This window comes from Paroedura picta, chromosome 7 (genome assembly GCF_049243985.1).
Source record: "Paroedura picta isolate Pp20150507F chromosome 7, Ppicta_v3.0, whole genome shotgun sequence".
Classification (NCBI taxonomy): Eukaryota; Metazoa; Chordata; class Lepidosauria; order Squamata; family Gekkonidae; genus Paroedura; species Paroedura picta.
In genome coordinates this window covers 19,035,103-19,063,017 of record NC_135375.1, presented here as the reverse complement: position 1 = coordinate 19,063,017, position 27,915 = coordinate 19,035,103, and the positions used below count along the sequence as shown (strand labels likewise).

General features: G+C 40.3%; 1 protein-coding gene and 1 non-coding gene across 4 annotated transcripts in view; both read left to right on the top strand.

The window, feature by feature from the left end:
• Nucleotides 1-27,915, top strand: part of ZFR (zinc finger RNA binding protein) — a 38,765-nt gene that overhangs the window by 4,238 nt on the left and 6,612 nt on the right. The window contains exons 3-17 of one of the 3 annotated variants that reach the window (XM_077346926.1): nucleotides 3,705-3,987; nucleotides 5,250-5,394; nucleotides 6,950-7,168; nucleotides 8,612-8,859; nucleotides 9,761-9,952; nucleotides 10,346-10,631; nucleotides 12,133-12,326; nucleotides 13,408-13,527; nucleotides 14,901-15,046; nucleotides 15,589-15,751; nucleotides 18,165-18,370; nucleotides 19,674-19,824; nucleotides 21,984-22,125; nucleotides 26,879-26,976; nucleotides 27,807-27,902. In XM_077346926.1, the coding sequence (XP_077203041.1) occupies nucleotides 3,705-3,987; nucleotides 5,250-5,394; nucleotides 6,950-7,168; nucleotides 8,612-8,859; nucleotides 9,761-9,952; nucleotides 10,346-10,631; nucleotides 12,133-12,326; nucleotides 13,408-13,527; nucleotides 14,901-15,046; nucleotides 15,589-15,751; nucleotides 18,165-18,370; nucleotides 19,674-19,824; nucleotides 21,984-22,125; nucleotides 26,879-26,976; nucleotides 27,807-27,902 (2,689 nt within the window). Of the gene's footprint in view, nucleotides 1-3,704; nucleotides 3,988-5,249; nucleotides 5,395-6,949; nucleotides 7,169-8,611; nucleotides 8,860-9,760; nucleotides 9,953-10,345; nucleotides 10,632-12,132; nucleotides 12,327-13,407; nucleotides 13,528-14,900; nucleotides 15,047-15,588; nucleotides 15,752-18,164; nucleotides 18,371-19,673; nucleotides 19,825-21,983; nucleotides 22,126-26,878; nucleotides 26,977-27,806; nucleotides 27,914-27,915 lie in introns of those variants that run through there. The other 2 variants (XR_013233001.1, XM_077346927.1) reach the window with 2 other exon arrangements.
• LOC143842521 (small nucleolar RNA SNORA66) lies at nucleotides 2,549-2,685 on the top strand. Its single transcript, XR_013233160.1, has one exon. It is a non-coding gene; the product is annotated as a small nucleolar RNA SNORA66 (small nucleolar RNA).

Sequence of the window (27,915 nt, the reverse complement as noted above, 5' to 3'; positions counted from 1 at the left end):
ATTGAGTAGCATAGAATAGAATAGGACTAAATCTAGTTGGAGAGCCTCTTGTGGCACAGGGTGGTAAGGCAGCCGACATGCTGTCTGAACCTCTCACTATGAGGCTGGGAGTTCGATCTCAGCAGCCGGCTCAAGGTAACTCAGCCATCCATCCTTCCGAGGTCGGTAAAATGAGTACCCAGCTTGCTGGGGGGTAAAACAGTAATGACTTGGGAAGGTACTGGCAAACCACCCCGTATTGAGTCTGCCATGAAAACAATAGAGGGCGTCATCCCAAGGGTCAGACATGACTCGGTGCTTGCACAGGGGATACCTTTACCTTCACCTTAAATCTAGTGGGAACCCCACAAAAGTATGTCTCACACTAATGGCACCTGATCGCCAACTGCAGCCTTCTGAGTCAAATTCATAAAGAACAATTTAAAGTACTCCAAATTACATCCTTTGATTCTTGCTCTTGCTTCCAGACACCACAAGAAGATGGCATGGTCCTCAGTGCCAAAGGTTACTGATAAATCCAGTAACAGTCCCCAGTGACATCTCCATCTAGTATGAATTGGCCATCTAGGAAGACGTAGAGTTGTTCTGTAACTAGTCTATCGTCTTGCCCAGAAAGGGCAGATTAGAAACGTTATAAATAAATAAACTGTCTAGCGATTTAGAACTCCTTAAAAACAATGGTTTTGTTGTTTCTAACTCAGTTACAGCTGTTAAGTCATGTGGAAAGTGAAATTCTTCCATCTGTAGGGTATTAACAATAGAATTGCACTTTATTCATTTCTAGCATTTTTCTTAACGTCTGAGCAAAATCTCATTGCCTACTGCATCAGAAGAGCTTATTCCTCTAGTAAATGTAGGCCATAGAAGCGCATTTATAATGCAGTCCTTCTGCTCCTTTGGAAGTGAAGTTTGCTAATTATTCAGTCTTGCAAAGAATCTCATAGGCTCATTTTGAATATTTTATAAATTAGATAGATTAAAATAATTTTTAAAAAACCGTTATGGATAGGACTAATCCCTTACTGTTGTTAAAGCCTCATCAAACACAGATATATATCTCATTCACCTATGGACATTTTCGGTCCAGTATACTTTGTGGTGAATCTTAAGACCTCCTGAATGGAGCTGTGCTCACTGGACCCTTCCTGCTGTAGCTGGCTGTGCACTGCAAGATGCAGATCCTGAAAGTTGGTGGATCCTTGATAGTAGCATGACGTGCAACATGAGGGTCTGCAGTGGGAAGGGAGGGGAAAGCTTGAATGAGTGAAAGTGTCCTGGGCATGAATAATAGAAGACTTGGGATCCAACCTCTTGTGTTAAAGTACTAGGACCAGTATGAAAGTCAGTCTCAGACAATAACTTATGAGTCTCTGTCAGTTGTTATTGACTATATAGTTTTCACTAAAAAAGTCTGGATGATAAATGTATGGGGGGGGATAAAAAAATTTTAAGGGGGAAGATTGCAAATCCTACATTTAATTTTCACTTTATGATGCTGCTATCTCAGTAGTGTTCTTAGGAACAGAATGGATGACTATTGAATAGTGATACATTTGTTATCTGATCTGTCCTGTCCTTGGTTCTTCATAAGAGACTGAGGTACAGTTAAAATCTAAAAGCCAGTTCTTAGCGTAGTGCTACAAGTCTAAGTCACAGAATAATCGCATAGCTCACACAGTAATTCTTCATGTTCAAGTTAAACAATAAGACGCCATGTGAATTTTTAAACTTTTTAAACTTTAGCAAGATTTTAGCAGACTGTGTGGAGTGTTGAGTTACTTGATATACTGAAGAAAGCAGAACACATTGACTTGTTTATTCAGACTGTCTATATCCTGCCTTCCTGCAGAACATCTCAGGACCCGGTATGGGTAACAACAGCATAAAAATTAATTTTATAAACAGGTATAAGAACCATTAAGCTTATGCCACCCATCCAGCCTTAGAATCATCATAGAATCATAGAGTTGGAAGGGACCTCCAAGGTCATCTTTTCCAACTCCCTGCACAATTCTTCTTAGGCTCAGATGGTTGCCTCCATTCTATCATATTTAAGTATCATATATTTTCTAATGCAACAGCAGAAGAGATATCTGTGTGAAGTCCCTTTACAATGATTTAGTTATAGCATGATAGCCCAAAAGCTTTGTTACTATGTGGGTGGGTATGTAATTTCTTATATGAACAATGGAACCAGTGGTTAATATAGAGAAGTGGGAACAAACTGTGCTGGTGCCTAGTGAGTGACCATACACAAACATTTAGAAATGTTAATTCAGTGATAAATGTGTGGTTGTGTGTATGTGTGTGGGAGGGAAATCAACTCAGAGTGAGCTGTGGATTTTTCAGACATAAATTGTTCAGACCAAAGATGAGTGACAATTTCCTTGCGGTAGTTCTGTGTCGCTTGGCCTGCTAGTTTGGCAAGTAAGTCTCTCTTTCAGTTTCCACTTTGTACCTGTGCAGGACCAGCAGAACATCAGTGCTTGTGGAGGCTTTCTTCTTGGTCCCCTGTGGGAGGCGTTCAATTCCAGCAGTGTGTCAAATCTGGCAAACTCGATCACTGGCTCTGCATTTTGTGGCAGCAGCAAGGGGAACAGGTTTGCTAAAGTAAAAGTGGTAACAGAACCTTACTGGCCTTAGAAACAATAACACTAAGGCTGTTCATTCTGTACCATAACAAAACATATTTTGTCAAGTATAATATTTAAAACATTGCAAAAAAAGATATCCTTTCAATTATATTTGTGCCATAAGCTCACTTATTTTAAAATTACAAATTAAGAATCGGTGTTATTGTTCTGCTATATTTGTTTGCATTTGTCCTTAGTATTTTATGAAGGCTTGTTTAAGAATTATATAAAATATTTTTGTATAAATGCCACCCACTTCATCTTCAGTTTTTCTTAAGATGTCCTGAATTTTTTTCTTTGTTTCTAGAATATGTTTGATTCAAAGAACTATCCTATTTGGTTAAGCAGGTCTTAGAAAATATAAAAGTTCTGAGTGGGGTGGAGGTAAAACAACACATTTTCATCAAAAATGTTTGGAAAACCACAAATGCTGCTGATTCAGTTTCTTTCAAGAGCTTTCTAGGATTGGGCTTCTAGCTCTGGTCTTACACATTTACTGTGTAGCAGAACAATAGTTGCAGTATAATTGGAATGATGTCAACAAACTACAATACTTCTCTTTGTGCATGTAGATTGCCACACAATCTGGCTGATCTTATGGACTTAGGCATTCGTTCAAAATACTACTTTGTTAAATTCCTTCATCTTTTAAATCACGCGTAGTCAACCTGTGGTCCTCCAGATGTCCATAGATTACAATTCCCATGAGCCCCTGCCAGTGTTTGCTGGCAGGGGCTCATGGGAATTGTAGTCCATGAACATCTGGAGGACCACAGGTTGACTACCCCTGATTTAAATGACTCTGGACAAAAGTAAAATGAATATGAGTAGTAACTTCAAACCCCATCAAAAGATGTGTGCCAAATCCCTTGCATGCTCAGCTGGACTTTTTCAAGGCCATTGATCCAAACCCGATTTAAAAAGCTTTAAGTCAGTTTTGAATTTTAGGACTAGCGTAAATGGTTTCTGGTTTTGTTTTAGCCTTCCCCCCCCCCCAAGTGCATATGAACCTGGGACAAAGGGTCGGACGAATAATTAATAGTAGTACTTCTTGTCTTCTTCCAAATGCAGCCAGCAGCCGGCTTCAGGTGTCGCCTATTCCCATCCGACTACGGTTGCCAGCTATACTGTCCATCAGGCTCCAGTAGCTGCACACACAGTTACTGCTGCCTATGCCCCAGCAGCTGCAACAGTTGCAGTAGCCAGACCTGCTCCAGTGGCTGTCGCGGCTGCTGCAACAGCTGCAGCCTATGGAGGCTACCCAACGGCACATACGGCAACAGATTACGGATATACGCAGAGGCAACAAGAAGCTCCCCCACCACCCCCTCCAGTCACTACTCAAAACTATCAGGTAAGTGTACCAAGTGGGGGAAACTAGATTCACTTGTTACTTCTGAAGTAGTTTAAGTCTTTTCTTTTGAGAAGAGTATAAGTAGGACCTTAGGGAAAGGATATACGTAAGAAATCCTCTTGAGGTGTTTATTTATATAACTGCTTTTGTTTCCCTGTCAAAATGCCACAAAGTGTCTTCCATAAAAAAAAAATACAAAATGCAATTAAAGAACCACAAAAAGAAAATTTCAGTTAACTCCAGGCCTGATTCAAGTACCACAAAAAGTCGCTTAGATCAGGGACTAGGTTTTGTAGCCCTTCTGGAGGTAGGATGTGCAGATTGTTCAGGTGCTGATGACCATATACGGTTATTCTTATCACATTCAGACATTTCTCTGAAACCATGTAGATTACAAATGTTTAAAAGGAAGCAAGACACATTGCAACGTAATATTGGATACATAACAGAGGATCGAGGGGATTTGGAATTCTGTTGATTTGGGGCTGTATGTGACCCAGACACTTGCGAAGGTCAAAGCCTGGTTTTGAATTTAAAAACTTGGCCTTGCCGTTGTAAACTTATAAAGCTGTAATGATGATTCTGTGTGTGAGAATTACACACATGGGGTAATTAGTCAAACATTGTTGGCTAGTTAAAAATTATGCACTACTTAGTGATCTGAAAACATCCATTCCTGTTGTGTGTGTTTGAGATACGAAGTCAGTATTCTGTACCAAGAAGCCAAACTCTGTAGTTTTTATAAATTATTTCAGTTTAAGTGTCTAATTTTGTATTTTGCCTTGTTCCTTTTTCCTGAACCTCCCTCCCTCCCCCATCCTGTTTCCTACAAGAATTCAAGCTTCGCCTATTTTAGTTCAGATGCTTTGAAGTACAGCAACTCTTTTTCTGTAATTAAGAGGTGGCTTCAGACCAAAGAAAATGATGACTCCCTTAAAAGCATGAATTAGTTATTTAAAGGAGACAAGGCGGCTTTAATAATATGAGGTGCAATTTCCCTTAATGCAGGACTAAACAATGCTTGGCACAAACTAAAAAGTTGTCTTAGGGATTCTGTGGAGTAGAAAGATAGAATCTAAAGAAAGATTTATTAGCGTCAGGAAAAATTATACTTCGGGGACAAGATAGTTCTGTTAAACCTGTATTTTAAAGATTAATAACTAAATTATGCTGGATGATTCCAGAAACTCAATCTCATGCGTTTTAGGAAAAAACCTTCAGATCCTTAAGTCTTCTTTTTGTTCTCCTTGTGTGTTTTTAAGGACTCCTATTCATATGTTAGATCAACTGCTCCAGCTGTGGCTTATGACAGCAAGCAATATTATCAACAACCCACGGCCACAGCTGCTGCCGTGGCAGCGGCTGCCCAACCCCAACCTACTGTAGCTGAATCCTACTACCAGACAGGTGAGCTGCATTATTTGCGATCCTCTAAAACAGGGGTAGTCAAACTGTGGCCCTCCAGATGTCCATGGACTACAATTCCCAGGAGCCCCCTGCCAGCAAATGCTGGCAGGGGGCTCCTGGGAATTGTAGTCCATGGACATCTGGAGGGCCGCAGTTTGACTACCCCTGCTCTAAAAGGTATGTTTATTTTGGAGAACCTTCTTGTTCTTAGCCAGAATCCCTATGACACCACCCCACCCAGTAACAACATGAAATGCTGGCCTTCCCATAAGAAACACCCAGTGAGAACATCCACCAACAGAAATCCCTCTCCCCCCCCCCCCCCCCGGAGAAACTAATTAATCTCTACATGGGGCAGCTAACAGGAGGTGGTTTTAAATGGACTTGTCATTTTATTGTTACATGGTTTTTATTATTTCTTGTATGGTTTTGAAATGATGTTAACTGTCCTGAGCCAACAGGGATGGAGTGGTATATAAATAAAATGTTTGTTTGTTTATTTATTTATTTACCCCACCACACCCTTTCTGGGGTTATTTAGGATATAGATGGGCTACCTATGTTTTACATCTCCATTACAGAAGAACATGTGTTTTAGAAGTTATTTTTAGCTGGAGAGAGAGCATTCTGAATAATATTGTCCTGCCCATTTTCAAAATAGCTAGCTTATTTTTTACAGACTGCTCTGTATGGTGCACATACAGATTAGTTTGGAGCACAGCCCTAACTGTGAACTAGTCACCGTCTCTGTCAAAAAAAGGCACTTTGCATATTAACCAGAATTATGGCTTGAAGACATTATGCCTGTATCTAGTCCAGTTTGGTTGAATAAAATATGAGAAAGAGTTATGAGAAAATATGAACAAGAATGTGAGAAGATACGAGAAAGAAATTGGACTGTCTTGCAGTTTTTTAATCAGTTGCTTTCATTTAGCTAGGGTATATATTGGCTAGGATATTTCATTTTGTTAGGATATATATATTGGTATATATATGTATATATGTATATGTATGTATATATATATCCAACCACCTGCTAATGGAAGGTGCATGATTTTTTTCCTGAGTTGGTCGTGATCCCATGTTAATTATAGTGATGAAAGAGAAAGGAGGGTCTTTTTCATCTTCCCACTGCAGCCCCACTTACCTGCATAGCTGTTGATCCATATATGTAGGAATAATCTTTCTGAAAATAGAGGGGAATGGCAGGGGAGAGGGAAAAATGGAGACAATGAGCACACACCACATATGGTTAGTTGGAAACAAGCCATTGTGCAAGGCTGAAGAATGTAGGTAAACATCCTGGTTTAAGGAGCATAAACAAGAGAATGGAGAACGTAATGCCTGAATGTAACATATGTAATAATGTAGCTGCCATGTAATACTATAAAAGTGTCAGGGTTTGAAACATTTAAAAGCTGGAATGGAATTTGAGCCCATGTGTTCTCTCTCACTCTATGACAAGGTGAAAAGAATGAAATTATAGCTGATACTGGATTGTTGAAATTGTTGTGAAGTTTTTCAGTTTATAACTTTGTTCTTCTCTCCGGCTCAGCTCCAAAAGCTGGCTATAGCCAAGGAGCGACTCAGTATACTCAAGCCCAGCAAACCCGACAAGTGACTGCCATAAAGCCGGCCACTCCAAGCCCAGCTACCACCACCTTCTCCATATATCCTGTATCTTCCACTGTGCAACCAGTTGCTGCTGCTGCTACTGTTGTCCCCTCATATACCCAGAGTGCCACATACAGTACAACAGCAGTTACTTATTCTGGTGAGTAGTGTTTACAAGAAGGACTGTAAAGGCTAGAATTGACAGTTCGGCGCTCTTTGAGAGTCAGACGGGCAAGAATGCTGTACCGAGTATGCCTGGATTCTTCAATCAGAAAAGCCAGATTCTTCAGAATAGGTGATGCATAGGGAATTTTTTACTTTGTCTAAGGGAAGCTCTCACTATAATAAGGATGACTGAAGGAAAATGATGTTAGGTGGTTAATGCAGGATATGTGAAAACAGAGAGCAGTTTAAGGAGCCCTGTCCCCGGGTATCTGTGTTTTGATTATGTAAGTACATAAGAACCCTGTGAGATCAAACCAGTGGTCCATCTAGTCCAGCATCCTGCCTCTCACTGTGGCCAACCAGTTGTCTGTAGGGCCAATAACAGGGCATACAAGCCAAGACCTTCCCTTGTTGTTGCCTCCTGGCTCTGGGATCCAGATGTTTAGTGCCTCTGAATTTGGAGATTCTCTTTAGTCACCATGGCTACTAGCCACTGATAAGTCTATCCTTCACAAATCTGTTCATCTTCTTTTAAAGCTCTGTGTTCCTGTAGCCACTGCTACATCTCTGGCAGTGAATTCCACATTTTAACCATTCTGTGTAAAGAAATACTTCCTTTTGCCTGTTCTGAAAACAGCATGAATTCGATAATTCCAGTTCACTTAAGGGTTCGGGGGGGGGGAACAAACTGGCCAGATTAGTGATGGACTTGTGAACCAGTTCATGCCTACTCCCTAGTCCTGAATCTACTGCCTATCAGCTTCATTTGATGCCCTTGAGTTTTAATAATTTGGGAGAGGAAGACAAATGTCTTTGTCCACTTTATCCCAAGTATGATTTTATAACCTTCCATCATGTCCCCTATTAGTTGTCTCTTTAGTAGACTCAGACTTTTCAGCCTTTCCTCATACAGAAGGTGGTTCTTCACACAGACAGATTAAAACATTCCCCGTATGACTGCTTTGGCTAGAAACAATTTAGGTGAATGCCAAAATCATCAGTGCTGCTTTATATTGTTACTGTAGTTTTGTTTTTGCTTAAGTAACCCGATCTCTGCATATTTTGTTAGTGCTGAAAATAATTGGGTGAATCCAACCATCCTCTGAGTATCCTTCCTTCAGTCTAAGAAGCCTTCCTTCAATTTATTCATACATTTAACTTTATATCCCGCTCTATCTGCATGGACTCAAATTGGATTTAAGTTGGTCTTTCTCTAATGGAAGAGAGACATTTAATCTGGAGGAAGACTTCTTAGATTGGAAGAAGGGTTCTGGCTTTAAATAGTTTAATAAATAAACTGTGCTTGGTGGAGTGGTAGAAAATGAGTAGAATACACTTCTATTTTAGTAAGTGGAATTGTAACTGTCTAAGACGCGTTGTTCAGTTATAATTGCCAAAACTTTACATCTGCAACTCTCTTTTTTTGTAATTTTTAAAGGTACCTCTTACTCCGGCTATGAGGCTGCAGTCTATTCAGCTGCATCATCTTATTACCAACAGCAGCAACAGCAGCAGAAGCAGGCAGCAGCAGCTGCCGCGGCTGCCGCTGCCACAGCCGCTTGGACAGGGACCACCTTTACTAAAAAGGCACCATTCCAAAACAAGCAGTTGAAACCAAAACAACCTCCCAAGCCACCCCAAATCCATTATTGTGATGTTTGTAAGATCAGCTGTGCTGGACCACAGGTACCATATAGGCAAATATTCATATATTAGGAGGCCAAGAAGGCTTCAAGATTAGAATATGTATCGAAATAAACTTTCCTGTATTTGAGAAGATTGATGATAGGCTGTTTTGGGACTCATGAATACATTGGGTTGCCATAAGTCAAGACGTGATGGTGGCACTTAACGTACATACATGTTGTATATTTGAAATGCTGTCCAAATCTATGAGATGCATCAGGGTAGCATAATCCCTTTGGAATTTTGGGCTTTACAACTACACCCAGTTGTGGCAGTGTTTGTAAGGGGGGGACACAGCAAGAAACACAGTTGTACACAGAGCTACTTGCCTGCATTCTTTATCCTGATAGCAGTTTTATGTAATATCAGATATAGTATTCTGGGCCATGTTTCTGCTTCAAACCAAAGATGTATTAGCTATCTGAGTTCAACATTTCTGTTTGGAAAGTATTGAGATTTCTGGATGTACTGTTTGGTAAGTATGTTAGCTTGAACGTAATACTAACTGGAAATGGATACCAGTCCTTTTAGTTAAACTAAATTGAAGCTTTCATTCTACTTGAAAGATATCTGACCACGTGTCGACATAATTTGAATATTAGCTATTTATCTGTCTGTTGCAAGATAGTCGTGTTCTCTGAATTGCCATGCCAGACTCTTTGGCAAATTCTGCAGATGTTTAGGAGAATTATATAAATTTTTAGAATATTTCAGCAGACTTCTTACAAGTGAAAACTGTAAAATTAAATATCGCACCAAAATTGGTCTGAAGAAAAAGGGTGGATAACAAATCCAATACATAATAATAATGATAATAATAATGATTTTTTGCTTGTGAGATGAATAACACAACATGTATGGAAGTGTGTATTTTACTTTTTTTGTATGGTCATTTTAACAGACTTACAAGGAACATCTGGAAGGACAGAAACATAAAAAGAAAGAAGCTGCACTAAAAGCATCCCAGAATACCACCAGCAACAATTCATCAGCTCGTGGGACTCAAAACCAATTGCGCTGTGAACTGTGCGATGTGTCTTGCACTGGAGCTGATGCCTATGCTGCTCATATTCGTGGTGCTAAGCATCAGAAAGTAGGTTTCATCTCTCCTCCCCTTATGTAAACCTTGCTATTTTTGGCAAAGAATATTGGAGGGTATACAAATGCAACAGATAAAATATGCATAAAATAAACTAAGATTTTGTATAGGATATATATAGAAGCAATTAAGGAGTAGGGGGACTTTTGGAGCATGCATTTCAGAACCTGTTGAGAAATGCCTTCCTCCTTGCAGGAGTTTCATCCATAGTGTATATATTTGAACTCATTTTTGTTCAGGAAGCAAATGTTTTCTGTAGAGCAGCTTCTGAAAATTCCTTTAACTTGCCTACTACTTCAGCTGTTAAAACTACAAGCAACATGATTCTGACATATTTAAGGTTTCTCTGGAGATTTTGCTAGTAACTATAGCTGTTGGTTCTTCTAGGTGGTCAAGCTGCACACAAAGCTTGGGAAGCCCATTCCTTCAACGGAACCAAATGTTGTCCCCCAGGCAACTTCTTCAACATCTGCTTCTGCTTCCAAACCAACGGCCGCCTCTTCAAATATTGTGACTGGCAGCAGCACTGTGAATTCTTCCATTGCATCTTCTGCTGTGAAAATCCTCACTCCCTCTGCCAATGTCCTGCTTAATGCGGCATCCAACAAGTCAACAATAGTTCCGGCTAACGTGGCTGTAAAGAAAATATCGACACCCAAAATTAATTTTGTTGGCAAGTACAGCAGTCCTTAGCAAACAATGTGCATTTTAAACCTGCTTCTGTATAAACTTAGAATTGCACAGTATCTATGTTTTGCCTGTTTCTACTGTAATTTTGATTGCCAGTCATTCTTCAGGTTTAGCTATAGAGGCTCAATGAAACTTTTCCATCCTGGGCCATCTTCACACATTAATGCTGAACTTAAGGTTGCCATGTAATCGAACTCCTAAATGTAATTTGAATGATTTCTTCCCCAACAGCAATGATAGATATATAGTGATTTAACCATGTAAACTCTATAGCCCACTGCCTTGTTTCTCGAGCACTGAGAAAAGCCCTGTAGAAATGTAATTTCTACATTTATAATTGCAGTTCTGCAGGTTTAACTGTACACTTGTCTTCTACTGCATCATACCAAGTTTTGGAACTCTGTATTTTATTTCAGCTGCAAAATGTTTTTGATAATCATAGTGTTAGTTATTTCTTAATAATAACACTGTGCTGTGTCTTACTTATTCACATTTGGAAGACGGGGCATGCTGAATAGAATATTTACCAAACAAACTGGGAAGGTTGGGTAGCTAAAATGTAGAACAACATGTATCTATTTATTGCAAAGTGCTTAGAAACTTCAAAATAAAAGCACCTTTTGTAGAATGTAGATAAAAACAGAGCCAGTGGGTGTGATATCACATCCAATAAGACATACCATGCAGTAATGAGTATAACTTATACATACAATAATCACTAGACCAAGTGTGTTTTGGCCTGAGGGACTTCTTCAGTGGTCTTAATAACAACACACACTAAAAGTATAAAATATCTGTTCCAGGCAAGGCAAGCGGCATATGAATCAATGACGTAGTGTAGTTCCAAATAATAGGTATAAAGTTTTACTGCCAATCAGTCCTGCACCCATGAAAAAGGATAACTTAGTACAACTGTTGTTGTTGTTATTTCCCGCCACTCCCTAAGAGGCTTGTGGAGGGTAACAATAGTCCTAACTCCATTAAAATTCCCATTAAAAGACTTTAAAAAATCCCAACATGATGGAAAAAACCACATTACCACCCCCACTACCGAAGCAGCAGGGAGAGTGTAGAAGAATGATGTATACTTCCAGTCCCAAGGGGGGGGGGCGATGACTCTAGTTCGCTGTCCCCAGCCTTGACCATAAGCCTGGTGGAAGAGCTCCGTTTTACAGGCCCTGCGGAAAGCTGACAAATCCCGCAGGGATTCTACTCTTGGCTGTCACTGTGTTTACAGTGTGTGTCTATGTGTCAACCGATTTGCTGTTTCCTGATAACCAAAGCCATGAAACTTTGATGGATCAAAAGCAGAGATGTTGTGTTAAGTGTCTTTAAACAATGATGCTAAATCTAGAGAGTCTTGCAAGTGATCCTTTTTAAAAATTATACCCAGGCCCCAAGCCGTGACAAGAAATGTTAGTGACTGACAAGTTTAACTTAAAAGTACATAAAGACATACTTTTACTTTGAATGTTTTCTATTAGGTGGCAATAAGCTGCAGACAACAGGAAGCAAAGCGGATGAATTAAAAGCAGTGGAAAATGCCAAAACGGTTCCTTCTGTTACTGCCGTGCAAACCCAAGAAATCAAACCAGATACATCTGAACCTGTAACACCTACATCTCTTGCTGCTTTGCAAAGTGATGTCCAGCCAGTGGGTCATGACTATGTGGAAGAGGTATTAATGTAAAATGTGCATGTATATATAAAATCCAGTTGTATAAGACAGCATAAACGGAGAACTGGTGTGCTGAATTTATTCCGGTAGCATGAAAAAACAACATCAAGGTAATCAGCATATTAGTTACCACCATACCTTTCTTTCCTGTATATGAGAAAAGAGTCTCCTGTTAACTGTTTGTGGTGTCTGATGAATTTGTAGACTGGGAATGGTGAACCAGTTCAGTTGTTCTGCACAGTCCTTGCCTTACATTGTTTCCCTGCCCTTGTGATTGTCCAAGCAAAAGAGATAGAAGGATCTTTTAAAGCTATGTCAAGAGCAGCAGCTCCAGTGGGTAGGCAGTAAGGGTAAGCAGGAAAACTGTACACTGGAACATTGTATGGCTCTGGTCAAATCTAGCGTGACACTGTTTCTAAAATTGTTACCAGTGGATTTGCTTTTGAGCAGGCATGGTAAAACTGAACATTCTGTAGACTGCTATTCAGGGAGAGTTTCTGAATTACCTTTCTGAATTTACCTTTCTGAATTAATCTGTTACTGCAGCTTCACAGTCTGAAAGAGAGGATATATAAAGGATAAGGGGGTATAAAGGGATAGAAAGCTATAAATGTTTCAGCATTTTATTTCTATTTATTTGATTTGCGTCCTGTTCAGTAGTGATTCCACAACTGCTGTTCTGCATGGTTTACAATGAATACCCTGGCCCCAAGTTAAAAGCCACCAACAATATTTATTAAATAGATCACAGTATTACAAACAGACCAGAAATATAGCTGTTTTTTTCAATTTAAAGGTAAAAGCTCTCTGAAATAAAATGATTCCTGAAAATCAGCAAGGAACAAAATATGTAAGCTGACTTGGTTTGGAAGTCTGGTGTTGGGAAAGGTTGTAGATCTGTATCAGGTGTAGTTTCCAAAATCCAATGACTATAAATCCCTCTGGAAAGTTACTGTAGCTGTTTCATCCAGTACTTTTGTTGCCGATATTATTATTTGAAAAAGTATTAATGTAGATGGCTATGTAAACTAAGTAGCACATACTTGCAACATTCTGAAATTACATTCTGTTTATTTCTAAGGTACGGAATGATGAAGGGAAGGTGATTCGTTTCCACTGCAAGCTTTGTGAATGCAGCTTTAATGATCCCAATGCCAAGGAGATGCATTTAAAAGGAAGGCGACACAGACTCCAGTATAAGGTAAAGGATTACAATTCTTGTAATTGCAGGATCTGTATTTCTTGCCCGACTTGAGTTTTTACTGATACCCAGTCTACTTTAAGGCTGAGTCTTGACAAGATTGTTATTGTATATGTTACAAAACCCTGCAAAAAACTCCAAAAAACTGTTGTGCATTGTAAATATTTACAGATTAATAACTATGCATTTGCTGAGATAGGCAAATCCATGAAGTACAGCATGACTGTCTTAAATTCATAAAACTAGAATTTTTCCTGACTGTTTTTCATGGTATATTACTACCCCTCATGTAACCAGTGATTATGGGAACAATTATATAGATAAAGAGATTAGAAAATTGGTTAGAAAACCACTAACCTAGATAGGGTGTTAAATGATTTTAAAAAATTGGATACCTGCTGTTTTTATCCCTACTTTTTTCTTATCGCTACTAGTTTAGCTATCCAACCACATGTCTACTAGTCTTCTTTTTCATTGAGGAAGACAAGATATGTGGAGGGAAAAGTAAAGGTGAAAGGGAACCTTTTCTTGCCTTCTGATGTTAGGTTTGCATAGCAGGGATAAGGCAAAGAGGCATCTTCTCCTCATTTGCCAAACTGGTTCCAAATCTTTTTCTTCTGTTCTGCTTCAGGAATATTCAGAACTTTCATAACAGATCATAGAATAATAGCATTGGAAGGGGCCTCCAGGGTCATCTAGTCCAACCCCTTGCAGAATGCAGGAAACTCACAACTACTTGCCCACCCATGGTGACTCCAATTCCATGTCCAGATGATGCCCCCCACACGCCACCCAGCAAAAAAAAAACACGCACACAGATTCCCTGGCAAGTCTATCCTGGAGGAAATTCACCTTCTGACCCCAAAGTGGCAATTGGCATTTCACTAGGCATGCAAGAAAGGGCCACAAGAGCCAAGCTCATACACAGTCCCTTCTACCCACCCATTCACAATCTACCTAAGTTCACAGAATCGGCAGTTCTGATGTATCAGTTATATTTTTATTCCATAAATGCACCGTGCAGTCTACATGTAAAGATTTAAGATCTGTATTCTCTGTTTTAAAACATCTCCATTAAAATTTTAACATAAAACTATTAAAAACATTAACGCTGTGAAGATTTTACAGGGCTGGCTCCTAACTGCTCAATCCACATTTGAATGCAAAGCATGAGAAGGCTGTGGTTTCTTAGCGCCTTGTTTCCCACTATTCTAATAGTATCTCTTTGTGAAATTTAATGTGAAGAGGTGTGTCGGTGCAACGCAGCCATGTCTTCCTTGATGCGCATAAATTGGTTCTGTGTATATTACAGACATTAAGTCTAATGAGAAGGTTAGGAAGGATAAAACTGAAACCTTTTTTGTTTGAAACAGAAAAAAGTAAACCCAGACCTTCAAGTAGAAGTAAAGCCCAGTATCCGGGCAAGGAAGATACAAGAAGAAAAGATGAGAAAGCAGATGCAGAAAGAAGAGTATTGGAGAAGGCGGGAAGAAGAGGAACGATGGAGGATGGAGATCAGGTAATGCACACGTTGCCTCAAATAAGTTATGCTGTAGGGAATATTAAAAAGGCAAAGGTAAAGGTATCCCCTGTGCAAGCACCGAGTCATGTCTGACCCTTGGGAATATTTTCTACATTCATTTTATGGAAACTATATTTTTGTAAAGGTTTGCCTTGAGAATTTGAATTAATTTCGGCTTTACCACATTGGTAACAGACAATAAGCATAGATTCAGGTGTGCAGCCATGTTGGTCTGAAGCAACAGAACAAAGTTCAAGTCCAGTGGCTCCTTTAAGACCCAACCAAGCTTTATTCAAAGTACAAACTTTTGTGTGCATGCACACTTTTTCAGACACATGTCTTTTTGTAGACATATTTTCTTTGGGTGCAGACTTGTTCCTACAGTTTTCAGTATTAAAACTGTTTCAGTAGAGAAGAATTGCAACTTGCAGTATTCCATTCCTGTTTATTATTTTGTAGTTTCTTTGTATTAATGTTGACAGAACCTGAAGTCTTGAGTGTGTTAACAGCTGAAATGTGATTTCATTTGTGTATTTCAGACGTTACGAGGAAGACATGTACTGGAGGAGAATGGAAGAAGAACAGCATCACTGGGATGACCGTCGCAGGATACCTGATGGGGGATATCCTCATGGACCCCCAGGCCCCCTTGGGCTACTTGGTGTTAGACCAGGGATGCCACCACAGCCCCAGGGACCAGCAGTGAGTAATATGAGCTGCATCTTCATAAATGTATTTATTTATTTTGGACCTTTGTATCTCCCTTTTCTCCTTGCTCAAAATTGCTTGCAAAAAAACACTAGAAAAATATAGTGTAAAGAAAAATCACAGCTTAGTTCTGAAAATTATTATTATTATTATTAGATTTATTTCCTGCCTCTCCCGACAGGCTCGAGGCGGGTCACAACAACTAACCCCATTAAAATTCCCATTAAAACATAAATCTACTAACATGACGGCTAAAAATCCCATCCCTCCCCCCATTATCAAAGAGGTGAAGAGGAAAGGATAGGGGAGTAGCGTCCACTCAACTCCTAGGGGGGGAGCGATGTCCCTGATTCGCTGACCCCAGCCTCAACCATAGACCTGGTGGAAGAGCTCCGTTTTACAGGCCCTGCGGAAAGCTGACAAATTCTGCAGGGCCTGCAGATCACCTGGGAGCTCATTCCACCAGGTAGGGGCCAGGACCGAAAAAGCCCTGGCCTTGGTCGAGGCTAGACGCGCTTCCTTCTGGCCGGGGACGACCAACAGGTTCTCACCCACAGAGCGTAAGGCCCTGCAGGGGGCATAGAGCGGTAGGCGGTCCCTCAGGTATGTGGGTCCCAACCCGCATATGACCTTGAAGGTTAAAACCAAAACCTTGAACCATATCCAGGCAGCAATTGGCAGCCAATGCAGCTGCCTCAGCACTGGTTGAATGTGGGCCCTCCAAGATGTTCCAGTGATGACCCTGGCAGCTGCATTTTGCACCAGCTGTAGTTTCCGGGTCAGGGACAAGGGTAGGCCTTCGTAGAGCGAGTTACAGAAATCTATTCTGGAGGTGACTGTCGCATGGATCACTGTGGCCAAGTGGTCAGGGGACAGGTAGGGCGCTAGTAGCCGGGCCTGGCGAAGATAGAAAAATGCCTGGCCCGCTACTCTCTTGACCTGAGCCTCCATAGTCAGGGAGGCATCAATGGTCACACCCAAATTCCTAGCCAATGAATGTAGTCGTTGCACAGATTTTGTATAGAGGAAACCTGAAATGACGTCTTCATTGGCAAGGAATTTCATGTATATCCTATTTCATTTGATGGTCCTGCCAGAATTGTAGCCATTAAGAGGGTTTAAGGGTAACAGCTGTGTCCAGGCATCTTGATGGTATAATTTTTGACCTCTGCTGTGCATACGTTATCCTTAGTGGTGGCACCTATTCTGGGCTTAATGCAGTCTTTCACATATCCTAAATTATTCTGGGCTATAGCTCTGGTCCCTACCATCATGGTCTACTGTAACTTTCCAGTCCATGTACTTCAGGCTGATTTAGTTGGCCAGTCACCTATTTATCGCAGGACACAATCAACTTTGCTCAGTCTACACAGTGTCCAGTGTGTTGTAGTGGTGTCAGTCTAATATATGAGAGGCACATCTAAATTTTCACTCATACCGTGGAAAGTCGCTGGGTGACCCTAGGCCAATCGCACTCTCTCAATCTAAATTACATCACAGGGCTTTTGTGAGGATAAAATGGAGGAGAGGAGAATGATAATGTAAGTCATTGTAGGTCTGGTTCCCACAGCCTGGAGGGGCGTAATGAGATTTCTCCCCCTGGAGTAGCTCTTGTAAATCTGTCAAATGTTTGCTCCTACATTTCAGCTGTCAACAACACCATCCAGTTGAGGGAATTAATGTGGCCTGGTTAAAGACAGAAATCCTCTTCTGCATACATATGCAGCATACTTTGGCCTTCTTTTGCATTCTTGCTGAGGTGTGTCAGTGTGGAGAATTGTAACTAACAGCACAGCCATAAAGCACTATGTTAACAAATGAAGGGAGGGGAGGGAAAAACAGCATTCCATTGACTGCACTGGACAGACTCTCTTCTTTGGGACTGATGCATTTTCCACGCCATTTCGTCGTGTGATCTAAATCAGGGGTAGTCAACCTGTGGTCCTCCAGATGTTCATGGACTACAGTTCCCATGAGCCCCTGCCAGCATTTGCTGGGAGGGGCTCATGAGTATTGTAGTCCATGAACATCTGGAGGACCACAGGTTGACTTGACTACCCCTGATCTAAATGGCAGATGTGTGCAGCAAGTTTATTGATCTGTTGAACAGTCAAACCCTGGGGCCCTGCAAATGGTCTTTGATTCCATGTTATCTCAGACTGAACTTTAGGAAGGACAGTGAGGTTGTCCCACCCTCCCAAGAAATCTGCTGACACACTGCAGACAAACAATATGCTGACCTTGCCTTCGAGAGTTTGAGTCTTGTATTTTAGCGCTCTTAATATGCACCTATAGAAAAGCTGAGGTCTCAATTTAAAGCCATTACAAGGTACCGAAATCGTTTAAAATATAAAATGTGGGGGAGGGAACATACCTTAATTTGAAAACTGCTCTTTCTCTGTGTTAGCCTCTCCGCCGCCCAGATTCATCAGATGACCGATACGTAATGACCAAACACGCAGCTATCTATCCAACCGAGGAGGAACTCCAGGCGGTCCAAAAAATAGTGTCCATCACCGAGCGTGCCCTGAAACTGGTGTCTGATAATATGACTGACAATGACAAAACCAAGAGCAAGGATGGAGATGATAAAAAAGAAGGCACCAAAGACAGGCACGTTTTGATCTTGTTGCATCTAATATGTGGCGTTTTTTGTTTTGTTTTGTTGCATTGAGATTTGTTGCCAGTGTTTATTATAAAGAGAGAAAAAGACAAAATGGAATTTTGATTTACCCCCTCTTTTTTGCCTTTCTGTTGAATTTTCTGACAAATAGCTCAAAGCTTGGTGTTCAGGAAGTCAGAAAACTTGCCTTTTTGTGCACAATGATAGCACTCCTTAGCAGCATCACGTAGAACAGTGGTTCTCAACCTGGGAGTCGAACAACTCTTTCATAGGGGTCGCAGCAGGGCAAGCAGCTTGGCCGGGGGGAGGGGGGGGCTGTCCCTGTTGCTGCTCCTCCTGCAGTTGCCCACGCTGCTCCAGCAGTGCCTCCAGCACAGCGCAGTCTCCTGCCAGGCACTGAGAACTGAGAAACCCCGGGAAAAATAACCAATTTATATACAATCATGAGCAATGGATCCTCGCACCATTGGTCAATTTCAGTTTAATTTCTGTGAAAGAACACTTGCATAATTTTATGGTGGGGGATTGAGAGCCAGTTTGCTGTAGTGGTTAGGAGTGCAGACTTCTAATCTGGCATGCTGGGTTTGATTCTGCACTCCCCTACATGCAGCCAGCTGGGTGACCTTGGGCTCGCCACGGCACTGATAAAGCTGTTCTGACCGAGCAGTAATCTCAGGGCTCTCTCAGCCTCACCTCCCTCACAGGGTGTCTGTTGTGGGGAGAGGAAAGGGAAGGCGACTGTAAGCCGCTTTGAGCCTCCTTCAGGTAGAGAAAAGCGACATGTAAGAAGCAACTCTTCTTCTTCTTACCACAACATGAGGAACAGTATTAAAGAGTCGCGGCATTAGGAAGGTTGAGAACCACTGACTTAGAGAAAGGGCCGGAATGGGCCCTTAATGCTTGCCAACAGAAGAGCTCCTTCCTGCATAAGCATTGCCCAGTATTAACTGTGAGATGATCTCTCAGGAGTGCCACATGGATTCCCACAGACTGTAAGCTGCATATCCTTTGTTTGTGGCTTTGCTCGCTGGGAGTGGAGAAGGGCTCTGAGAGCCAGTGCCAGAAACAGATTATTAACTGAACTAGTCAGTTACACCTCTCTATGATGACTGGCTCTTTTTCCAAATCCTAATATTCCATCCTAGTTTAGTGTGTGCAGATCTGTAGAGGAAGGTCATGGGTAGTGTGCATGATTATTTGCGTAGCACTCTTTTTCTCACAGAAGCATAGTTAGTTTTGAGCAGTGGTAATTTGAAATATTAACTTCTAATGGGAGCTTTGTGTCTTTCACAGAGCTTTGAAAGGAGTCTTACGAGTGGGAGTGCTGGCTAAGGGTTTGCTCCTTCGAGGAGACCGGAATGTCAATCTTGTCTTGCTGTGTGCTGAGAAGCCATCTAAGTCGCTGCTGAGTCGTATTGCCGAAAGTCTTCCCAAGCAGCTTGCTGTATGTGTAGTGTTGAAATGGTTTGCCCTGTCCTAACTATTAGAATTTGGTTCCACCAGTCAAATTTTCTGTTCTAATTTATTTTGAACTAAGTGGATTGATTACAAACTACTTTCTAGTTCATAATATTAATGAAAAATTTATTTTCTAGTCTCCCTCTGCCATCTTTATACAGAGCATAGTTTTTGAAATCAATGTGTGTCAAGCCACCCAACCCCACCCTAGTTATTCATTTCTGTATTCATTTCTGTCTTATGAATTAGTTTGGGCTCTCTTGTATCTGAATTGCATGAGTATTGAAGCTAAAAACAACTATTTATTCAGGGCAGTGATTCACTAGAGTAGCCTTTCTCAGTTTTTTTAAATCTTTGAGAAACCCTTGAAACATCCTTCAGGCTTTGAGAAACCCCAGAAGTGGCGCAATGGTCCAGAATATGGTTGGGAAGCAGAGCTGTGGACACGTCCACCTGGGCCCCTCCCCTCCAGGCCAATCATTGGCCATTTTTGAAGGGAGGTTGAAACAGGTCGACATAACCATATATGGTCATATCACCCAATAAATGTTTAACAAATTTTAAAAATATTTAAAAAATCAATTAACTCCCACCCATTCAGGATGCCCATCCAGGGCAATCAAGAAACCCCAGAGTTTCACGAAACTCTGGTTGAGAAATCCTGCCCTAAAGTAACCAGTCTTCAGAACATATTCTTAAAACTTATGTGTTTAATTTCAGATTTGGAAGGGATCACCAGGCTCATCTAGTGCAGCCACATTGCTTCCAATGCACTATTTTCCAACTTGCAGATTGACTCTTTAAATTTATTGTTTCACTAATTTGTATGGCAACATTTTTTCAAATGGACTCATGTGCATCCCTCTTACAAAGAAGATTTTAAAACGAGCAATGGGAGAATTAGGAAATCTCTCCAAGAAATCATAAATCTGTCTCTGTTGACAGGGACCTTCTCGGGGAGAGTAAAGGAGACAGTGGTTCAGCTGTTATAGAAATAAAACTATTGTTGGATCCGTGGGGCCCTGCCAACTGCCGTCTAGTGGGCATGTGGTTGGTCTCACTGCTGTGAGCATCCTGTCCACTTCAGTTAGCAAGAGTCATCTGAAGTTACTCAGTGTTCTCTCCAAAGATGGTCAGGGGGCCTCTTATTCACTTTCTGTGTCTAAAGTTGGAGGGAGGTCATGGTGGAGTGTCAAGATTTTGTCTGCAAAATGACCCACAAATGCTGATATCCAATTGGCTATCGTTTTGTTGCCCTTCCTCTAGGACAGTTAGAGATCAAACTGTCCTAAATAATTGTTCTGTGCGTGAGTTAGCAGACACGATGATAGCCAAGGAAAAATCGCATTTCACTGACTTCACCGTCAACTCATGGGCTTTCATCTGCATTCTATAAGATGTTCTCGAGGCTTCATTGCAAATCTTCCTCCAATCTCACTCTAGTCATCTCAGTTCCCATTTCTAGTTGCAAAGCTCATTGGTATACCAGGGGGCCCGCTTGAGATGGGGGCAGAGAGGACATCTGGGAGCTATTTCATCAGTGGTGGCCAATATTCTGTCATGCCAGCTGCTGATCAGACTGTTTAGAGGAGTGCTAGGAGGTACTGGGTCCTGCAGAACATTCAGGAATCCTATTGGATCCATAAGTCTCTGTGGGAGAGCTAAAATCTGTTCAGTGCCCAATTGAGGAGGGAGTGGTAGTTTTAGCTGAGCCTTCAGGACTTAGTGGTCTGATCATGGCACCATATTAGCTTTGTATTTAGAGTCCACTAATTGCATAGAGAAATTTTGGTAGAAAATCTTGCTTCAGAAGTACCTCTGTGCTTGAGGAATGCTGCACAAGTAACTGTGTTTCCTTATAGCAAATCAACAATGAAAAATGACATTTATTATGGCTTAAGCTTCATATACATGAAGTGGTCTAGTCTGTGTGCATATGCAGGGGCTGAAAGAGCCATTATAGATGAAGTTGACAAAATACAAGAAAACAGGCGTCTCAGTCCATACGGGGTTCAGTGAAAGTATGAACGGCCCACTTGTGTTTGAAACGAGGGGGCATAAAGTAAAATGTCACTCCTTGTATTAATGCATTAATGACTAGATGTTTTTAATGACTAGATGCGTTGTATTTTAACCTTTCCTTAGGTAATAAGCCCAGAGAAGTATGACATAAAATGTGCAATACAAGAAGCAGCAATCGTCTTGAATTCATGTGTAGAACCGAAAATGCAAGTGACCATCACACTGACATCACCTGTGATTCGGGAAGAAAACATGAGGGATGGAGGTTGGAAGTTGCTAAGAGATGCTTGGTTTTAATTGCCTTAAGAATGTTTTTCTGTTCTAGATGGCATAAAGTCCTGGAAGGCAACATGCTGGCATGTGGTACACATTTAGTGGGAATCTAGTCATCAACCAGTCTTGCTAGAGTCTTTTCTCACCAAAACATTAGTCCTTAATGCATTTTAGACTTGTGCACCATAACCAACAACCTCAGATTTCTGGAAAAGGTCATTTTTTTCCCATAGCGAGTAACCTCCAAGTTGATCATCCGGAAAAGTTTCCTGCTTATGGGAGAAATTACATCAAGAAACAGTATTATATATATATCTGAAATATGATCTGTTTTTGCTATTTCTTTGGTGGCTGTAATTGTACAGTTGATTTATAAGTTCAAATTGATTTGGCATTGCTTGTAACAAGATATGTTTTTCTAGTTTTTTGAGGTTGTCTTCTGGTCGGTTTGGAATAAGACACGTGCAGCTCCTGGAACTGAGATCAGAGTTTATAACTGATCAGTTGACATGTGCAGTATTTTTACTCAGGAAGAGATAGTGAAGTCATTCAGTCAAAGCAGAAGTTGGATTTATAAGCCCAATGTGTATTTCTGACGTGTGTGATTCTACTTGTGCCAGCAGTGTTGCTTTAGGGCCGCTTCTGTAACTCTTTGAAAGCTACAAATGTTTTTAAGCCAGCGAGCATGATACTTTAATGTCTGCAATATGTTGGCTCTATTTTATGGGTCAGATAAAATGAACTTTGTTTTCTTTCATCTAATGTTTACAAAAAAATATTTTGGCCGACATGGTGCTATTCTGACTGGAATTGAAGGCTATATATTCTTAATATAGGTTGAAGAGTATGCGTGTGTGTAGGTGGGGGATATGCATATGTGTGTGTGTATGTATATATATATAAAGCCATGGAATTAATTCTAAATAATTCTCAGCATTATTTTTTCAGTATTTAAGCAATTCCTCAAATTGCCTTTAAAAATGTATTTATCCTAGAAGCAAGCTTAGCGTAAAACAAAAAAATTCTTGAAGGAAACAGAACTTGTATGCTTTTTCTCTCTGGTGTCTAATATTCAATGTGTGCTAAATGTTTTTAGTGTCAATAATGCTATCAGCTTTTTAAAATCCTGAAGTAGCTGAAATGTCTTTCTTTATTGAAATTGTTTGTTCGGCTTTACCAAGAGACAGAGTGCCAAAAAGAAACAAACAAAAACAAAAAATACCAACATTCTCAGGTGCAAAAAGAAGCATTGCCAATTCGTGATTTTTCTGTCTGGTTTTAATTAGATAACTTATTTTGCTAGTGAAGAAGAATCAGTTCCTGCTGTCAACAGTGGAGTGTTTTGAACTCTAGAAAAAATTGATTATTTGCCTTCAAAAGAAAACAAAGCTCTGTTCTTTTGTCTGACCCAAACCTGAATTAGCACTGCCATTCTAAGTTTGATTCACTTGCTAAGTATTACCTTGAGGGAACCAAAGCTTTTTATTTTGAATAATTTCTTCAAGACACTGAGCAGCTTAAAAATGAATATGCCAAAAAAAAAAGTTTACCTCTGAAATGCTTAAATAATGATGATTTAACTTCATATTTCCAGTAAAATAGGCTATAAACGCGGTTACTTTATTTGCTGCAGGACCAATGGTTACTTTACTGCAATGGTTCTTCACTGCAGCACTGAATGCTCGGTGTCTTAACATGGTTGATGGACTCTAGCTAGCTCTGGGGAGTTGAATTCAGGTGGCAAGGAAGGCTTTGCTGGAAGAACTCAATTTTAAGGAAATGTACTTTCCTTTGCCAATAGAGTTGAATGACGTCATAATTTATATGTAATCTTAATTCAAACTGGTGGAGTGCGGGGAACGGTAAACGCAAAACTGCTAACTGGGTAGGGATTTTACTTTACAGTTTTGTGCATTTAACAGTAAATTTCACTGAACTGACTCCAGTTACAGTTGTAGTAAAGATGCTCTAACCTGTGCTGTGGAATGTGTTTTCTTCAGCAAAGTGTATCTGTGTGTATCTATTTTTTTTTTTTATCCATAGCTTATTAGCCCCGGTCCAAAGCCTTCTAGCAGAGACAATTGATCCTGTCAGGGATGGCTGCCAAGACATTGGAAGGATTTTTGACCAAGGTTTTTCTAAAGCTCAGTGTCACACCTGCCATAAAGAAAGAGGGGGTTTGGTTGCATAGTCCTAGCATTAACTGTTACTTTTTTGTGTTTTGTCTTTTTTTCTTGTCTTTGTCTCTCTCTTCTCTAGAATTAAGCAGTGTTCACACTAGCTTTGAAATAGTTGACTGGGTAGTAACTCACAGCTGCACATTGAAAGAGAATGGCATACCTGTTAACTTTTTAATAAGGAAATAGTGTGGACACAGCATGTCTTACTGAAGATTAACCCCTTATTTATAGAACGTAAAAAAAAATCTGCACTTGGAGATAAAACTGGTTGGTTGAGGTCAATAGGGTGTTGGGCATCTTTTTCTTGTAAGGACCAGTGTTTAAGGGGTTAATCCACTTGGAGTCTTAAGATGCAAAAATCCACATATAGAAGAGTTCTTCTAATGGATATCCAGCCCAGATATATTCCCAGTTTCTATAGCTGCTTTGGCATCTTCTGATAGCTTCAACCTTGATACAGAATGAATACAGTCCGTCTTCTGCTGAGGTCAATGGCAAAACTTGCATTTTTTCCCTAAAGGTTTTTCTAGAGGGTTTTGCTTGGTTAATTATATATAGGTCAGGCCCAAGCTTTCATCAACAAGCAGTGCTTTCAAATACAGTGTTTTATACCATTATTCTTAAAATGATTCAATACTTCAGATTAAAAAGAAACTGAAGTAATTACACCTATTTATATGTAAATATTTATAAAAGAGTAGAAATAGCTTTGTGTTAGACATGGGGAGCTTGCTCCTACAGTCAAGTTGAATTGACAGATTAACTTTTGTCAGAGTTAATCGCGAAACGTAATAAATAAATGTGTCAGTTATTCAATCATGCTATTTACTTTGGCCTCAGTTGACCCACTCTTTCTTAAATTTCACTCTCCTTCTCCTTGATACGCTTGTGATCCTACTGTCACCTTTTATTTGCTTTTAAATTTCTCACTGGTCTGATTCATTCTTTGCTGTATCGGTATAGTCCTTAAAAGTCACCCTGTAGAAAAACGACATGAGTCCCTCTAGTAAAACGTCCATATAAGGAAGGAGAAAAGAAAATTGATGTAACATTGTAGTGGATTAAATCGGATTATCATGTGCTGCGATCATCTGTGCCATTGACAGAAGTTCAGGCTTGATGTGTCCTCTCTTCTTGAGACTCAAGTGGTTGACCTTCAAGCCTGATGGGTTAAATCAGGGGTAGTCAAAATGTGGCCCTCCAGATGTCTGGAGGGCCGCAGTTTGACTACCACTGAGTTAAATCCTTCAGCATGTGTTCTTCTAGTTGGTGTGTCTCATGAGTCCTTGATTTTGCTGTTACTAGTACGTTTGCTTGCATTCAACTACATTTAAATGTTCTGTCAACCGTTGAATAATCCACACAAAACCCATGTTTTTCCTCATGGCACCTGAGCCATGGATTGTAACAGCAAATATATTACTTCAGCAGGAGTTTAAAAATTAGCAGGAAGTACCTTTTACTGATCAACAGCAGTGACAAAATTGTGGAACTGCAGGCCAATATAGGCAGTTGAAGGACTCTGATTTTATTCTGTTATAAAAGTTATATATGTAACATATTCAGTCACAATTGCTATAGTACTTACTAAAATCCTTTTTTTGTTGTTGAAAATAGGACTTTACTAGATGCAGTGTGTGGGTTTTTCTTTCTTTCTCTTACACTGCTTATTGCTTCTGCTCTTCATGGTGTAGGCTTTTCTTTTCAAGACTTTTCAGCTTTCTCTTGATATCTTTGTTGATGAAATTGGGATGGATATACATGGTATGATACTATAGGAATCCAGACAGCTCAAGAAATACTGAAAATCTGTAGATATTCTTAACTTGGAACTCTATTCCATGTTCCATATTCCTTTCAGTGCTACAAAACTAAATAATCTGGATTGTTTCTGTAAATATCTAGATATTTACCTTGCATTAATGTGAGGTATCATCCTATATCCAGGGCCTAAAGTGTCTAGGATGAATTTTGGTCCATTAACTAGGACTAGGTCTAAGGTAGCATGTGACCATTTTAAGTTTTCCCAACAAACATAGGGCACAATCCACCCAGAAGTTCTTCTGCACAAGTTTTGTTAAAATGAATGGTATACCGAATACAAATGGCACAGTTCATTTCAATGCAGCTTGTGCAAGAGAACTTCCTGATAGATTTTGCTCACCGTTTGTTGTAACTTTTGCTTCATTCAAGTGGATTTTTGTGTTCCTTCTGTCTTGTGTTTCCTGTGCTGGTGCACTGTGTCCAACCATTCTTCCTTCAACATTTAATTTTAGGGGAAATTTATTTCCCCCCCCCCAGAGGTTGTTTTAACCGATAAAGACGTACTGAATAATCTGGTGGGCAATTTAAAAATAAGACTAAGAGCTAATCTTAATTATGCTCTTAATAGCCAAGATACGGGGCTCGTCCTTGTCTGGATTGAGAGGTACTACTGAACGCATTGGAGACAGGGGTTGCATTGTAAATGGCACGTGTGACACGGAAGCTAATTTAAGGAATTGTCTTGCTCACCTGGTCAAACACCCATTCCTCACTGCATTTTGCGAATTCAATCCATTTTAGATGTAACCTCGGGTATGGTGAAAGACCCACCGGACGTCTTGGACAGGCAAAAATGCCTTGACGCTCTGGCTGCTCTACGCCACGCTAAGTGGTTCCAGGTTCGGAACATCATTTTACTTTCTTCTTGTAGCCTTATGAGAGAGAGTAGTTCAGTTGCTCAGTTGGATGTTGAACTATGTGGGGGTGGGAACCAAGTTTGCCCTTAGTAAATATATCTATCTACATATTTAAAATTAAAAATGACCAGGAAAAAAAATTAATTTATCTTGGAAAGATCTGTATGGAAGAGCTGCTTTACGCTGTTCTTGCCAATTTGACAACTTAGTTTTTCTGGCCATTGAGACGGCAACTAAAGCTTGACTCATTTTGGGGGAATCATCTGTTCTGTATTGGTAATGTAATTCCATAAGGCTGCAGAGTAACTTTGCTTTAAATAACAGAATATGTGTTTAAAGCTCTGTGTGTTAGATCTAAGACTTTTCCCTTTATTTCTATAAATGCATTAAGTGTAGGGAACGAAAGGTGAGAAACTATTTGGTTCAGTGACTTTGCGCTCTGGCAAAGGCACAGAAAGGAAACCAAAGAGATTCCCACGGCCTTTCAGTCTCTATACTTGTTAGCTCTTTACTTTTGTATTTCTATCATAGGAAGATACCATATTTGCTGTTACAGATGAACCATAGGTCAAAGTGTGCAGGAAACCAAGGGATGTTAGCCGCGTACCACCTGTACACCTTGACTTGTTAAGTTACTAACTAACCTTTGCATAAAATGCTTCTGTCAATGGCAGCTCTGGAATGTGTTCAACCGGCTTGTTTCTTTTTGTGTGTGTTTGAGCTTCCATTGAACAGTGGCGTTTTAGCTTTCTTAAAGGCCTCTTTTCTGTTCGCCCTGGGATTAATTGACTTGATTTTGTATTGCTCTCAAGGCTAGAGCTAATGGTCTGCAGTCCTGTGTCATTATCATACGCATTCTTCGTGACCTCTGTCAGCGAGTCCCCACTTGGTCTGACTTTCCAAGCTGGGTAAGTAATTTTA